This window comes from Prosopis cineraria, unplaced genomic scaffold (genome assembly GCF_029017545.1).
Source record: "Prosopis cineraria cultivar Desert tree isolate PC_DT_omini unplaced genomic scaffold, ASM2901754v1 PC14, whole genome shotgun sequence".
In the NCBI taxonomy this organism is placed as follows: Eukaryota; Viridiplantae; Streptophyta; class Magnoliopsida; order Fabales; family Fabaceae; genus Prosopis; species Prosopis cineraria.
In genome coordinates this window covers 4,708,754-4,724,408 of record NW_026555345.1, presented here as the reverse complement: position 1 = coordinate 4,724,408, position 15,655 = coordinate 4,708,754, and the positions used below count along the sequence as shown (strand labels likewise).

Here is a 15,655-nt window from a genome sequence, read left to right as displayed (position 1 = left end):
TTATTTATATACTGACGGAATTGTATTAAATAAAAAAGTGAGTGAAGAAAAGGAACCTTCCCACGGCAAACCACACATTTCACGCAGACTAATAAATATAATGCTTTTATTTCAAAGGCTCAACATTTAATAATTTTTTATTATTTATATGTATTTCTATAATAAAAATAATTTTACTTGAGTCACATACGTGCTTCTTTTAACAAGAATTTATTATATTGTAAGAAATTAACATATTCAATAATTAATTATGAAAATAATGGTAACACTCATAACATCCAAATTTAAAAAGTTAAAAACTAAAAAGAGTCCTTTGGGCATGGCCCATGTTTTAGACTTCAAACCTCCCCCGTTGGTGTCTTGCTGTCATCAGCTCACCTTTTGGTCACTAAAGTCTCTCAATCTGTACTAAAAATATTCTCATGTCTTCGTTTTAACACATAAACATAATAAGAAATTAAATGTCATTAAATAATAACGACAACAATGTTAATAAAGCGCAAATAATGATATTATAATGTAATTAATCTCAGGACAAAGCTTATTATTGTCCTAAGGTTTTATTTCTTGATTTTCTTCTTTTTCTTTCCGTGACCTACAAACTAACACATAAGCAATGTATTCCACTTTAAGTTTGGTTTGTCTAGATATAACGCCCTTTTTATGATGAGGATTTGATGCCACTGTGCCACATAGACTTCGGCTTTGTCATCCTATTACGAGAGAATAAGAACAGTGAAAGGTATTAAAAATGGGATTAGTTATTATTAAATCAATCAAAATACTGATTCAATAATGAATAGGTAAAATTGAAATCAAATTTTGATTATACTTTCATAAACAAACAAAAAATTCATTTAATCAGTTCACATACTAGTTTATTAATTTACTGGTTTAATTGGTGAGATACGGATTGACAGGATTTATAATACTACGAATATGAATATGAATGTGATAAATGAGATCCTTGAAAACCTATATGAAAAGGATTATTTAAATACAAAATAGTGAACTGATTGAAAAGCGGAGTTGTGCGTGTCGATAATTTCGATTTTTAATTTAGTGCGTTTGTATGTGTGGACCATATTTCAAATGTATATGCTTGGCTGGGGAACGACGAACACTTATAAAGCTACAATGTATTCGGACACACTAAGGGCATGCATTATCGTTTTCTATGATATTTTTTCAAGAGCCACATGCTTCCTATTCTTCACATTATTATCTCTCTCTTTCTATCTGATCAATTTCACACATCTATACCCCTTAATCTATGCCTGTATTTAAAAGACTATAACACCTTTTTAAAATTGGCTATTGTATTAATTACTTGAAATAATAATACAATTAGTTGACAAAATTAATATTCTTTAGATCCCGTTTATAAATCACTTTTAACATATTTTATTAAAATAAAAAAAATTGAAATTTATTAATTCTATTTAAAAATTTAATAATTTTTTCTTTATTAAATATACATATTTTAAATACATATTTTTTTTCTCCAACATTTAATAGAGAGCTAATGATAAAAATTTGATCAGAGTTGATTCTCGAAAAATTGAAATGAAAGCATGAAGGCAGTGCATCAACATAACCCGGGATCATTCCTTAACATATACCTTAAACATTTTGTTCCCCTCCTTTCAAAACTAATGGATTCCTAACAAAGTCTCAATCCATAAAAAGGTACTCTGAATGCCAAGCTCAGTCAGCTCCGTGTAAATTATTTTAAAGAGGTAGGTAATATTATATTATAATTTATTTTATATTCTCGTAAATGAAATAGTTTGATCTCATAAATTCTTGCCCTTCAGGCCAAAATGAACAAAGGATTCTCATTCTTTTCATCTTACACCCTACTGAAGTACATAAAAACATAATAAAAACGCATCGAACAAATAGAATACAGATGTAACAAAACATGATTTGTCGGCCAAACATGAATCAAATTCGGAAGATAATATATGAACAAAAGGAATTAAAACCAGATCCTGCATTTCAATTTCACTGTACATTTTTTTTTTTTTTTGGGTTTTGCCGCAATAGCTGTACATTGTCACTCAAAAAATGCCAGGAAAAAAATCTAGGTAATTAATCGATCAAAACGATGTTAGTTGCCAAAAAGAGAGAACTCGTTGCCTAAACGACACAATTTCCAGTAAAACGACAGGCACATGAATCTACTGCCTCAATTCCTTTCGGAGCTTCTGAGAGAACAACTTGCATGCATCCAAGCTCAAATCCATGGCTGCCGCAAGAGCCACAAACGCCGCCGCGTCCTCAGTGCAAGTCACGTGCTGAACCCCAACTTCCACCTCTGGTTTACTCCGCTTCCCCTCTCCGTCCACCGTAGCCGACATCACAAATCCCTGGTAAAATAGTTGCTTCTCCAACCCGAATTCCGACCCCGATCCAGAACCCGACCTTGATCTCGACCCGGATCCCAAATCCCAGCTTCCGTGTGGGCTGTTGACTGGTGTGACCCCAGAGGTAACATCAATTGTGAATTTTCCACCATTTATGGCGCTGATGGTTGAACCGGCGAGTGCCACCGGTTCAGCGGTGGCCGGAAGCACCTCGAACTTGAAACCCACCGAATTGGAACTGTTCTGTTCGCGCCAAGCCTCGAGTCGCCCCCAAGGCTTCCAGGTGCCGTCGCCGCCGGGTTGAAGGATAAGCCATGCGCCTGGGTTGGACCGGCTGACCCGGTGGGTGCCGGGGGAGGGGACGAACGGCGTGACCATCGAGGCGGCCGCTACAGGGGAACCGGATAGGTCGTGAATCGTAATGGACCATCCTTTGCGCTCCGGAGATTGGTCCTTCTGAGATTTCAGCGAGTGCAACCAGCCTTTTGAATTGCTTGGCTCTGCTATAGATGACCTAGAAGCCAAATTTCGATCCCTGAAACTGAACTTGCAAGTGAAAACGGGCTGTTTTACATTTCCTTGGATTTGAAACACCTGCGGGCTACACTCTGGTTCGCCGTCGAACCGAAACACGAATCTCGGGTCCGGTTCAGCCCGGACAGTCAAGTGCAATAACTGCTCCGACGATACCTTTTTCTTCTCACCCAGGGAGACCCAACCATTCTGAAACATACAAGCGCGAGACTCAGCCAAAGTAAGATCCAAGGGCACAGAAATTTTCCCCAATAACTTGGCGGTGCTGAAGCCAAACGCCGATGTAATTATCCGACCCTTGTAAACGGAAATCCTCAGGAGAGGGATTTTGGACGATTTCAGAAGCTTGTCGATCAGGGGCTTGCTCAAGTCGAATGAAGCAGCTAGGGAGTGAGGTTGAGAGTCGCCGGCGTCATGCGAGACAAGAGGAACGGTGGCGTACTGGTGATCGAAGGATTTGAAGTCCTTGAGCTTGATCTTACAGAAGCAAGGAGGAGAAGTAGAAGGATGAACTTGGCCGGAGAAAGACGAAGGCTTGGTGGAGGCCGGAGATTTGATGGCCAAGTTTCCGACGAGGATCCGAATATAAGGACACGGATCCATCTCGTGGGATTTCCGGCGAGTGAGACAACGGTGAAGAGAGGATTTGAACTATCGTTGCTGGGTATAATATGAAAGGGAGAGGCAAAGGAAGCCGCGCTTATAAGAGTCTGGTGAGAAGAAAGAAGACAGTTGTTGTGCAGGCAACCCGAATGAGACAGCCTGTAAGTTGGAGGATTTTTCGTTAACTTTTTGATATGTTGGAAAACACTGTGGGTCCCATTGCAAGTTGGCATTTTTTGAACTGATCTTCGTATATTACAATTTTTTTTTTAATTGTAGCTTTGCAAGTAGCCCGTTTAAATGTTTTTGAGTTGAATTGGATGACTTGAATTTTTTTTACCACAAGAATGACTTGAATTGAATCCCACGTTTTATTGAGCAGAAACGTGAAATGCGTTGAAGTGAATCAAATTGAGTGATAATTTGGATTTGATTAGATTTGACCAGTGAGTTTCTTTAGTGATATTTATCTCCATTCTTGCGCAATTTAAAAAAATAAAAAAGTTTTCAAATGGATGATATTTATTTTGAACCGTATTAAAAGCTTCATAAATTCAATGATTTTGATAAATTTAATACTTCTTTCATCCTAAATTATAAGATATTTTTAAATTAATAATTAAATGCATCAATTTTATATTATTATTTTTCTCTCTATAATTAATTTTCATCTTTTTTCTTTTTAATATATTAATTATGGTATTTTTGAAAGTTTTTTTTAAAAAGATAAAGTTGTTAAGTATATTTAATAAATTTATTAATATATGAGATTTTATCTAAAATATTTATAATTTGAGACGGGGGAGTATTGTTTTATATTATTTCAACTTTATGCTAAATATGTGGGGGAATAAGACTTTAGACTTTTATTTTTTTTTTTTTTTGAAAAAATATTTTTCTCTAAAAAGCAAAATGCAGAATGGATAAAAATATGTTCTTGGACAATTATAGAAAGCTTCATTGAATTGGTTTATGTGAGAGATTTGAATACACTCTCCCCAACTTATAAAGCATTTTCATATAAAATCACATGTATCAATAAAATTTATTAATATGTTGTATAATTTTATTTTTAAAAAATATAATTTTTTTAAAAATAACTTTTATTTAATATTTTATTTTAAAAAGTAAAAAATGAACAAATATAATGGGAAAGATAAATTTGAAAAGATATCATTAAGGAAGAATGACAAATAAGAAATTTGTAAAATATTAATATTAAATTAAAATTTTTTAACACTGACTTTTCAAATTTCAGTGTCTCTTCTACCATATTTTAGTATTAAAGTTTCTAATGTAATATTAATATTCTTATAATGTGTTTACTTGTCATTATCCCTATCATTAATAAAACCTTATTTGTATCATAATATATTATATTTTGGACGTTGAATATCATCTAAAAACATATTATAATTTGGTAAGAATGTAGTATAAATAGTGAGCTGAAAATGTGACCATCAACATTAATAATGTATTCGAATTCAAATCATCGGATGTGTTGTTTCCTTGTATTGCGGTTGTTTATGATAAAATTAGGTAGGAAGTGCCAATTATGTCCAAAGGGCACGTAATTCCCTCAAGCTGAATCAACCTAATCATCAATGATTCTTTGCTTTGGTTTAATTATTAAGTTGACAATGTGCTTCCATTTTTTGTTTTAGGTGTAATAGATAGTCGCAAGTCTGCCTAACATAAATTTGTGAAGCTGTACAAAATTTTGGACAAGAACTCAATCCCCCACCAGGAGTTGCGAACCCAATGCATATAGGATTTAATTATACAAATAATAAAGTTAAGAAATTTTTTCAGGAGCAAAATTAATTTTATAAAAAAAATTAAGCATTTGAAATCGTGGTGTGGGGCAAAATTAGTTTTTGAATATGTTATATAAAAAATATAAAATAAATAATTGTTATTAAATTGATATTTTTAAAACTCAACTGTTATCCCCCCCCTTTTTTACATTGATTTAACATTTTGATTATCCTTTTCTTGTTGTTATTCTTGCCTCCCTTAAAACATCAAATCATGCAGTGCTAATGAAAGTTAATTTTACTCAAAAAAGACACCCAAACAACATATAATTGGTTTGCATGCTAATCCATGTTGATTTTCCTTGATGAAAGTCTAATCCGTATAGTCCGTTGCTGAACTGTATCGATGCGACATGATCTGGGTGGGACTCTGGGTGTCATAATAGGAAAAAGATCAGAAACACTTGGCGGAATTTTTCTATACTTGGGTAAAAAGACTATTCGTGATGAAAACTTCAAAATTTTAAAAATATTTCATAAAAGATTAGAATCTAAATTTAAATTCGAGATCTTCAGTTATAAACTTATAATGTTTATTTTGTTTAAAATTTTCGTTCATATTATTTAAAATAATTATAAAATATGAAGTTAAATATATAAGATCATTTTTTTTTTCCTGAAACTAATTCAAAATCGCCGTTTCACTCCTAGTTAGTTAGTAAGCAAATGCCGAGTCGTCGTAATTGCCACATCAAATGATAATTCTCTCAACGAATCTTGACATAATCTTCAAATTTCAATTAACGTGACAAAATATCGACCTTGATAATAATGTACCACCCTCTTCAAAATTGTCATTTAAAAGATGCTAGCCATCAACTTAGCTTCTTTGAAATTTGGTTAAAAAAAAACTAAATTTCAGAGACAAAATATTAATTTTTTGTCATTTATAACTATATAATTGCTTTAACCTATTTTTTCTTATATTACTGGGTGCAATCAGGCTTGGAAAATGAGGGGAATGTAAAAAGGGGGGAAAAGAGTTTTTTCTACCAAAAAAAAAGAGCTTTTGGGTTTAAGTTTAAAATTAAAGTCCTAGAAAAAAGAAACTCGACTAAAATTAACCCATATAAGTTTTTTATTTTAATTTTTTATTTCCAATCTCTCTCACTTGTCTTCTTCCTTGTCACACTCGACGTGCCCATATACCACAGTTCTAGTCGTTTCACTTTGCATCCTTGTGCTATGTTGTATTTTCATTTATACTTTTTAAAATTTCAATTATCACAATTGCCAATATCTAATTCAGTTATTTGTATTGTAGTTTTTTCAAGATTAAAAAGGTTTTAATTACGAGCCCGTCCCAGAAACTTTGATTATTAGGGATAAAATTTGCAAATGACTCCATATGAAAGAAATATGGCTTTAACTAGGGTTCAGAACTTAATGGCTATGTTTGTTCATAAGAGTCAAGGTAACTTGTTCCCCAAGCCTACCCTTACGTCACATATTTATATAATGTTTAATTATTATTAATTGTTTATATCATTATTCATGAAAACTTATATGTATATATCAACATCATGATAAATGATAAAATTGAAAGGTTAAATGTATTAACCAATAGTTGTTTTGTTGAGAGGAAGAGATTCAATTCTTTTTAAATAATGTTTAAAACTTTAAACTAGTCAATAAAATTTTCAAAATTGAGTGCTACAATGTTCAAATTCAACTTAATAATATGATATCGTGTATTGATATTTGTATCTCTGCAACACCAATGGCGTCCAAATTCATGCTTTTTTAGTGAATAACCTCCTGCAATTATTCAATTATTAGGAGAATACTAACGAAGGACCTTCTAAAAAAAATTTAATATCTAACAAGGATTTAGCCAAATTGAATACTTATTAAATAATATATTTACTTGTTAATTTGTTAATGTAATTTACTTGTTGGATATATTTATAAAATATTAAATTCTTTTAAAAATTTTTATTGATATTTTTCCTAATAAAAAAAAGAGTTATACATAGATTTCAAATAAAAAATTAATTACTCACAAGTCTCGCGCACCATTCTACTTATAAAAAATAATTTATATTTATATTTAAAACCTGATTGTAATAGCGTCTTGAAAAGAAAATGAACCCTGGACACGACATTGCCTCCTTCAGCAATTAACAAATTAAAAATACAAAACTTCTATTCAAAATTAACTGCTTGAATAAAAGAAGCATTGATTATGATGTTAATTGGAGCCCACCTGAATTTAGATGGGTTAAACTCAACATCAACAATTTAGTTAACATTAATAGTGTTATTGTTTTTGGAGGCATCATCGATAAAAAAAATTAGATCAAAAGATTTTCCAAGCGTTTTAGCTATCAACCCAACGAAGCAAATGGATTTATAGGAATCTACGAAGGCCTTAACCTTTGCTAAAAGAAAAAATTATCTGGAGTCAACATTTATTGAGACTTGAAGGGAGCATTATCTCTCATTAGCTACAACTATTCTATAAGTCATTTTTTATCTAACATTATCAGAAAAATCTCAAAGATTTCATTTTGAAAAATTATATGATTATTTTTGATTATATTTATAGATAAGTAAATAAATATGCCGATCACTTAATTTAATGAATATTTTGTGACAATTTTAATATTATAATTTTTAATGTTCTCTCGAATAAATCTAAAAATCTCTTAACTTTAAAGATGACTAAATCTTAATTTCTTTATACAAATTATCAGGGTCATGAATTTAAAAAAAATTATGAATTATGAATGATGATGACTACGGAGTTGGGTTACGTGAAAGGAAAGGAAGAAGATGAGATGGAAGTTGAAGGGACAGGGGAGAGGTAGGGGAAGTGGCCAGCAAAGAAAGAGCGAAAGCTGGCTGTATCCTCTTGTTCACGTCGCCTTCGCTTCCCTTGCGCCTAACTCCCTGTCCCTCCTCCTTCCCACAGCTGTTTCCTCTATTCCTTCCACTTCCCTCCTCCTCCTTCTCTCTCTCTCGTGGGCCCCACCCTAGTCTCCAGAGATAACACTCACTGCATCATTTTTTCCAATCTTTATCCTTCCAGCACATGTTATTCCTTCTTTCACATAAATCTGGTGTCATTTCCATTTTATTTTCTCAGATTTACTCCTGCAACTCCTCTCTTAAAATTCATGAATGTGCCATGTTACCCACATCTATCAAGGTTTTCTATTTTTTCTTAATTCAAGACTTTAAAATTCGTATGTTTATTTTATAAATTAAGCAAACTTATTTACGATTTTTTTTTTATGAAAAAATGACACGAAATGGAATTACATAACTACGGTCTAAGATTTGTTTTTGACATTACATACTCCCTCTGGTTTTATACGAGTTACGTTTTAAAAAATTAGTATAATTTATAATTTATCTTTTAAAATTTACAATTTAAGTATCCATTATTTACAATTCATTTTTTATAAACAAATGTGCTATGTTATGTTATGGACTTTTCCATCTATCAAGCTTTTCTATTTGTTTTGTTAATGGAAGACTTTTAAAAAATTTATACTATGTTAATTCTTTAAAAAAATTATTCTCTCAATTTAAAAATGTAAGGTATTTTTAACCAAATTCATCTCAATAAAGTAATTACTTACTTTTCAACTAATCCTATCTTTTTATATTTATCTCTATTAAACACCCAATAATAAATAAAATTATTATTAATATGGGCACTTTTAAAAAAAAGTCAATGACTATACCTCATAAGACTAAAAATACCTTACATTTTTAACATCTAACTTTTAAAAAATGTCTTATATTTTTAAATCGAGGAGTAAGATTTTACTAAACATTTTTTTAGAACAATGAAAATGTTAATACATAACTAAATCTCAGATTTCTTATATTAGCCATACATGACTAACATTCATTTTAATATTTCATTTTTTATATAAATATTTGATTACATCGTGTTCAAACATTATCGAATTTAATTAATTGTAACTCTTTTAAATATATTTTTTTATTTATACAGATTTAAATTCATAACACTCATTTAAACAGCCATAACCTCTTCTGTTAGAATCAATGATTTTTTTCCCGTAAAAAACAATATGGGATGATTTTTATTTCATTTTAAAAATGTAATGCAATTAGTACTTGATTTGGGCTAGGACAAGACAATTTACTTTATAATTACGAAACATGTTAAATTTGGAGGGGGATATTATTATTTATTTGGTAGGGGCCACGTAGAGAGGGATAGGTGGGACCCACGTAGTGTGCGGCGTGCGGTGGTGAGATGGAATCTTTGTTCTGGACTTTTCTTTTCTGACGCTGTAAATCTGAATTTCTGGTTGGATCTTATAAGACAAAAAAAAAAAAGTTAAATATTTCAGCTTCCACGTGAACCTGCACGTGCATGTGGGAAACGGAAGTATGATGATAGATATCTAGGATGAGTGGATGACAGACCTAGAAAGCTAGTTATATTTTTAATTTTTAATTATGATGAATACAAATAGAATAAGATATAGTGTTTTTTTTTATTTATTCAAATTGTAATAGAACGGGGGAGGACGACACTTAAATTCCAAAACAACTATTTTATCCCAATAAGATTTTAACGAATTTTAAAATACAAAAAAAAAATTATGTTAATCTTTTGAAAAACTTTTAAATTTATAAATTTATAACATATTTTCTAAAATTTTTAATTTTTTTCTTTAATTTATAATTTAATTTCTCAATTTAATTCAAGAATACAATTTTTTTATAAAACTAAAAATTTTAACATCAAGTTTTATAAGATTATTTATTCATCTTTAGGAATTTGCAGCTTACTTTTTTGAATTTGTAACTTTACCTACCATGATTTTCAACTTTATATTTTAATTTTATTTATAAATACAATATCAATATTTATTTTTTCATAAGAAATTGCTTATTCAATTTTAAGAGTTTGCAATTTACTCTCAATAATTTGTAATTTTATTTAGCTTAATTTGAATCTCGAGTTTCAAATTTTATTTAAAAATGCAAGATTTTAACCTTGAGTTTAATTGATATATTTTTGTCATCTATTTGCAACTTCATTATCATGATTTGTAACTTTATATCTCAATTTTATTTATGAATAAAAAATTTTAATATTAATTTCATTTATAAATTTCTAAATAGAATTTGGAACTCAAGTTATAAACTAAGGTAAATGAAATTGCATATTAGATAAAGTAGATTGCATATTCTTGAAATTGAACTAGTAATTTTTCATGAGAAAAATAAATGTTGAAATTATGTTCATAAACAAAATTAGAATATAGAATTATAAATCATAGTAAATAAAGTTGCGAATCCAAGAGAGTAAGTTGCAACTTCTTGAATCTTATAAAATTCAATGTTAATTTTTTGTGTTTTTTTTTAAATTGTCGCCCAAGATGGAATATGGATTGTCACCTGCACTCCAATCCTTACTAATGCGAGTGGCTTGGTCTCAATAAAAGTCGTCCAGCTAATCTCGATTGGCATTGCCTGTGCAATCTCGGTGGGCAGCTGCGATCCAACCCTGATCAAATTATAAAAGAAATTGAATTATGATTTGAAATAATAGAGGTTTAAAAATAGTTTTAAATTACAAAAAGATTGAGTTAAAACTTGAATTTAAATTTGGGTCAAATTCAAATTCATACATTTTTAACTATTCAAACAATGAATTTGACTCAAATTCATATATATCCATATACAATTTTTACAGTTTTTTTTATAACTTGTATAAAAGTGGTGCCGATCTTTTAAATAAAATCTTTTACATTCATGTATATTTAATTATGTTTTAATAAAATAACAATCAGTAGTGATATAAAAATATATTAATACAAAAAATAAAAATTATGCATGGGCTAAGCTTCAGACTAGATTCTATTCTTCTCTCTGCTTTTTATCCCCGTCAACCAGATTATATATTTCAAAATAAAAAATTTGTATAACTTACATAAATTTAAAAAATATTTAATTTAATCTTAATCGAAGTAATAATCTCATTCTTTTATTAATTATTAGCGTCAATTCTCTTTGATTTCAACATAGCCTTCATTGTGAAGAAATCATCTGGTAACACAGCACAGACTGGAATCCGAAAACACTATTTTTAATGTTAGCTAACACAAATATAGTTAAATGTTACTGGGTTCCACTGAATCAACTTTTTCTTTAACATTGGTAAAACTTGAATCACCTTTGCAAGAGCTGTCTTGATATTAAATTAACTTTTCAGTTCTTAAAAAATATACCATTTTTTTTTTTAATTTGATCTTATTAGTGGAGTGGAGTGCTCAACAACTAATCAAAATCTGGCTGAAGTAAGCAGCAATCGGTCAAACTGGACAAAATCGAGCTGATTTTTTATTCTGATTTTACCATATTTGATTCTTGTTGGCCGAAAAAAAAAAATCATATTCGATTCTTGCTCGCTGTTGTGTTATGATCCATCTTTTAGCAGCATCTCTTTGCCAGACATCAAAATGTTTGGCCAAAATTGTTTCCCTTCTATAATTTTGTTGTTATTGTAATATGAGAATCTCAAAAGTTTGATATTAATATTCTCGCAGTTCTATCAAGTATCAAAGCAGGGTATGGCGGATCGTTGATTCAAAAACCAAGAAACAGAACCACAGGAGTGGGAATAATGATTTAGCAGACTGCACATAACAGTCATTTTGATTGCTCATAAATATTCAGTAAATAAAATTTTAACTCATATTTAAAAATTATTTTAAATCATGAACTTTTAAAATTTATAAAATAAATTTTAAATTTTTAAATTTATAATAAAAGAAATTTTGACCGTTAATTTTATTAACATCATTACTATTCACACAGGTACTATTTATCATGGATTTCAATTAATGCTGACGTGTTATTATAAATTAACATCACAGATCTTAAACTATTACGTTAGTAGTATTTTGAATCCTGAACTATTATGTTAGTAGCGTTTTGGACCTTGAATTTTAAAATTTTAAGTAAATTATTTTCACTATTTATATATAAAATGTTAATTATTATGTAAACTAAATTAATCTCAGTATGATTCACCATAGTGAATGCATCATTGGCTATGATGAATGATCTATAATTTTATGAAATGACATCTTTGCCTCTTTTTTTTACAATAATTTTCAAACAATTAGTATCTCATACTTTCGTATACTTTATAACTCTAATTTAATATTATTTTAAATAATGTTTATTTATTTATTTGTTAGTGTGAAAATTTGGGATTTCATTTGAAAAGAAGTTTAATTATTATAGGATTTTACAGACAATTAATGCAAAAGTCAATGATTTCTCAATAAATTGAAAAATCAAATTAATCAATTAATTAAAATTATCTAATATTTAAATTTCTTTTTAAATGGAATCCAAAGTTTTCACCATTAAATAAATAAACATTATTCAAAATAATATTAAATTAAAGTTATAAACTATATAGAAGCATGAGATATCAATTGCTTGGAAAACATTGCCAAAAAAAGGGCAAAAAATGTCATTTTATAAAATTATAGGTCGTTCGCTATGACTAACGATGCATTCACCACAGTGAACCATACTAAGACTAATTTAGTCCATATAATAGTCAACGTTCTATACATAAATGGTGGAGGTAATTTGTTCAAACTTTTAAAATTTAAGGTCCAGAGCACTACGAACATAATAGTTTAGGGTCTATGATGTTAATTCACAATGACACGTCAACATTAACTGGGGCCCACAATAAATAGTACCCCACATAAACAGTAACAATATTAAAAAAATTAATAGTCAAAGTATATTTTATTATGAATTTAAAAGTTTAGAGTTTATTTTATATATTTTAAAAATTTAAGGTTCAGGTGATTTTTGAGTAAGAGTTTAGAATCTTATTTACTCATAAATTCAATATTCTTTTATTAAAAATAATTTTGTGATTTTTGAGTAAGAGTTTAGAATTTTATTTACTCATAAATTCAATATTCTTTTATTAAAAATAATTTTATTTGAAGTACAATTAAATATTAAATATAAGCATATCTTTTAATAAAAATTTTAGTTTAATTTTGATTTATCTGAGAAACTAATCTTTTTTATTATATCCATCTCATTGATTGCACAGGACACTCATTAGAAAAAGCAAATCGAATTCCTTCAAAGGCGTGGCCTCTGCGATCAAGACATTTAGCACTCAATTGGTTTTTGCCTGGGAGATAGGATTTGATTAAACGCATATAATGATGAAGTGAAATTGCTTAGAAAAGGCAGAAGCATAATAAAGAGAAGGCTCTCCTTAATGGAGTAGAAAATAAGGATTAATAATGTCAGACACGTGGCTTCTGCTGTCCGGACTTGCGCATCCACCTCATTTCCAGATGGAGATGCGCATCCTTGGCAGGAGAGGCTCGACAACCTTAGCAGGAGGTGTTCATGAGTTCATCAGCATCATTCCTAGTAGTTATGCCTTTATGATTTCTTCCTGTCTCTAGTTTGCCTTGCTCTCTCCCAGTTGATCATACATACTTCTAATTAAAGACATTTGTATATAAGGTTCGAAAGACATATTTATATTTAATACTCAATCATATTTTAAATATGATTGGCTCAAATAAAAAAAAATCTGTAAATAATTAAAAAGTATATTTGTCAAAAAGGAACAATTTAATGCTATTGACTTTTGATAAAGTGTCATGTATTTTAGATCAATACTACTTGATAAAAAAAAATGCTAATACTGCTTTATATCATACTCCTACTAAATCACGATATAAGTTAGTTTTTACAAGCACCCCTTGATTCAAAATATAAAGCTGTAGGTAAATTTTGTAATTTTTTTACCATTTATACCATTGCTTTTTTTTTTTTTTCATTTCTTGTCTTTAAATGCTCTATATCTAAAGACTATGCATATGTTATTAGAGAAATTTAAGGATATAAATGTAAATATGTCCACATTTTTTTAGAAAATAAGGCTTTAACTAACATTTTTTTTTATAAAATATGAATTAGTTATCAATGATATATACTATGATCTAAAGAAGTAGTAATTTTGAATAATAATCTTTTCTGTGGAGGAGGGGAGAAAATGAAGAAAGAAAATTGGAGAAAAGGAAAAATGGAATGGAAAGAAAATGTTTTATGCATCTATATTTGGGTTAAAAAAAAAAAACAGAGAGAAGGAAATGGTTAATTTCACAATAACAATGTATTCTTGTTAGAAAGACGTGGAAAAATTTAGAAGGCATGTTTTCTTTTGAAGATAAAATTTTCGAAAGAAAACATTAGAGGCACGTTTCTTTTTTCTTATTTTCTTTCACAGCTTTCTACTCCATCTAATTCCTTCTTCGTCCAAGGATGGGATAAATGATAAATCTGTCAAACAGTAGAGCCCAAGGGTTTAGGCTATCTTATCAACTTGGGCTCTTACTTGTAAGCTTTCATTCTATCATTAATAACTTGATATTCTTGTTAAAAAAAAATAATAATAACGGAGGACAAATCTGGATATTTAATTTGTTTAAAAAATTATGTCAATAATAATTGTATTAGCTTCAGGGAATACTATTTTGGGCCTCACAGGCCCGCCCCGCCCGGGTTTATAGGGTGGGCTGTCTTAACGGCCCAAAGAGTATATGGTACACCTGATCTAAGCCTCTATGTGACCACAACACAAACCAACAACGGATTCCCTTAATTGTTTCAAGTTAAAACATTAATTGTAAGTTTTTTTTTTTTTTTAACTAGAATTTCTTCCATTTTACCTTAACACTTGCATGAGAAACACATTCTATACAAGTTTCTCCCAATTCAGGAGTGCTGGCTCTTCTCTTCATAATGGTTAAGATTGCTAGCTGGACTACAGACATGTGTATTTCATTAATCTTTATGTGAGATTCAATCATAATTATTACTTGAGATAAAAAGATCATAATTATTACTCCGAGGTTAGGAAGTTATAGAATCTTTATCTTAATATGGAGGATATGAATGATTATTCTATCTACTGTTTTTTCTTATGGGCTAACATTTTCTGTATACTGATTGATGCTTCATTACTCAACCACGTTAATCCGTGCTATTACAACTAGATTAATGTTCAGATTCCAAATTTCCAATAATTCATTTTAGATCCATCGCGCTATTTTCCTCTCTTACTTGAAAAAAAATTCATGATAATAAAAAAATTGACGAAATCTAACACTTTGCTTAAATAAAGTAATTTCAAGGCTATGAAACAAAACAGCTGAGCAACTGGTCCGGCGGCTTGGCAAAACCATTCACCCTGCAAAACAAAGAAAAAAAAAAGAAAGAAAAAGAAAAAAAAGGGTTTTGCAGCATCTTTTAAAATAATATAACTTTTAGTTCCTAAAC

The 15,655-nt window shown here is 29.7% G+C and overlaps 1 protein-coding gene across 1 annotated transcript; it reads right to left on the bottom strand.

The window, feature by feature from the left end:
- Positions 1-1,968: 1,968 nt before the first annotated feature.
- LOC129293184 (uncharacterized) lies at positions 1,969-3,588 on the bottom strand. Its single transcript, XM_054930996.1, has one exon. It carries the CDS (start codon positions 3,504-3,506, stop codon positions 2,184-2,186), a length of 1,323 nt encoding a protein of 440 aa, XP_054786971.1. The 5' UTR covers positions 3,507-3,588; the 3' UTR covers positions 1,969-2,183.
- Between the last annotated feature and the right edge of the window lie 12,067 nt (positions 3,589-15,655).

What these genes read in the sequence shown, in the direction of transcription:
- LOC129293184 (XM_054930996.1), bottom strand. Translation starts at nt 3,506, where the DNA reads ATGGATCCGTGTCCTTATATTCGGATCCTCGTCGGAAACTTGGCCATC.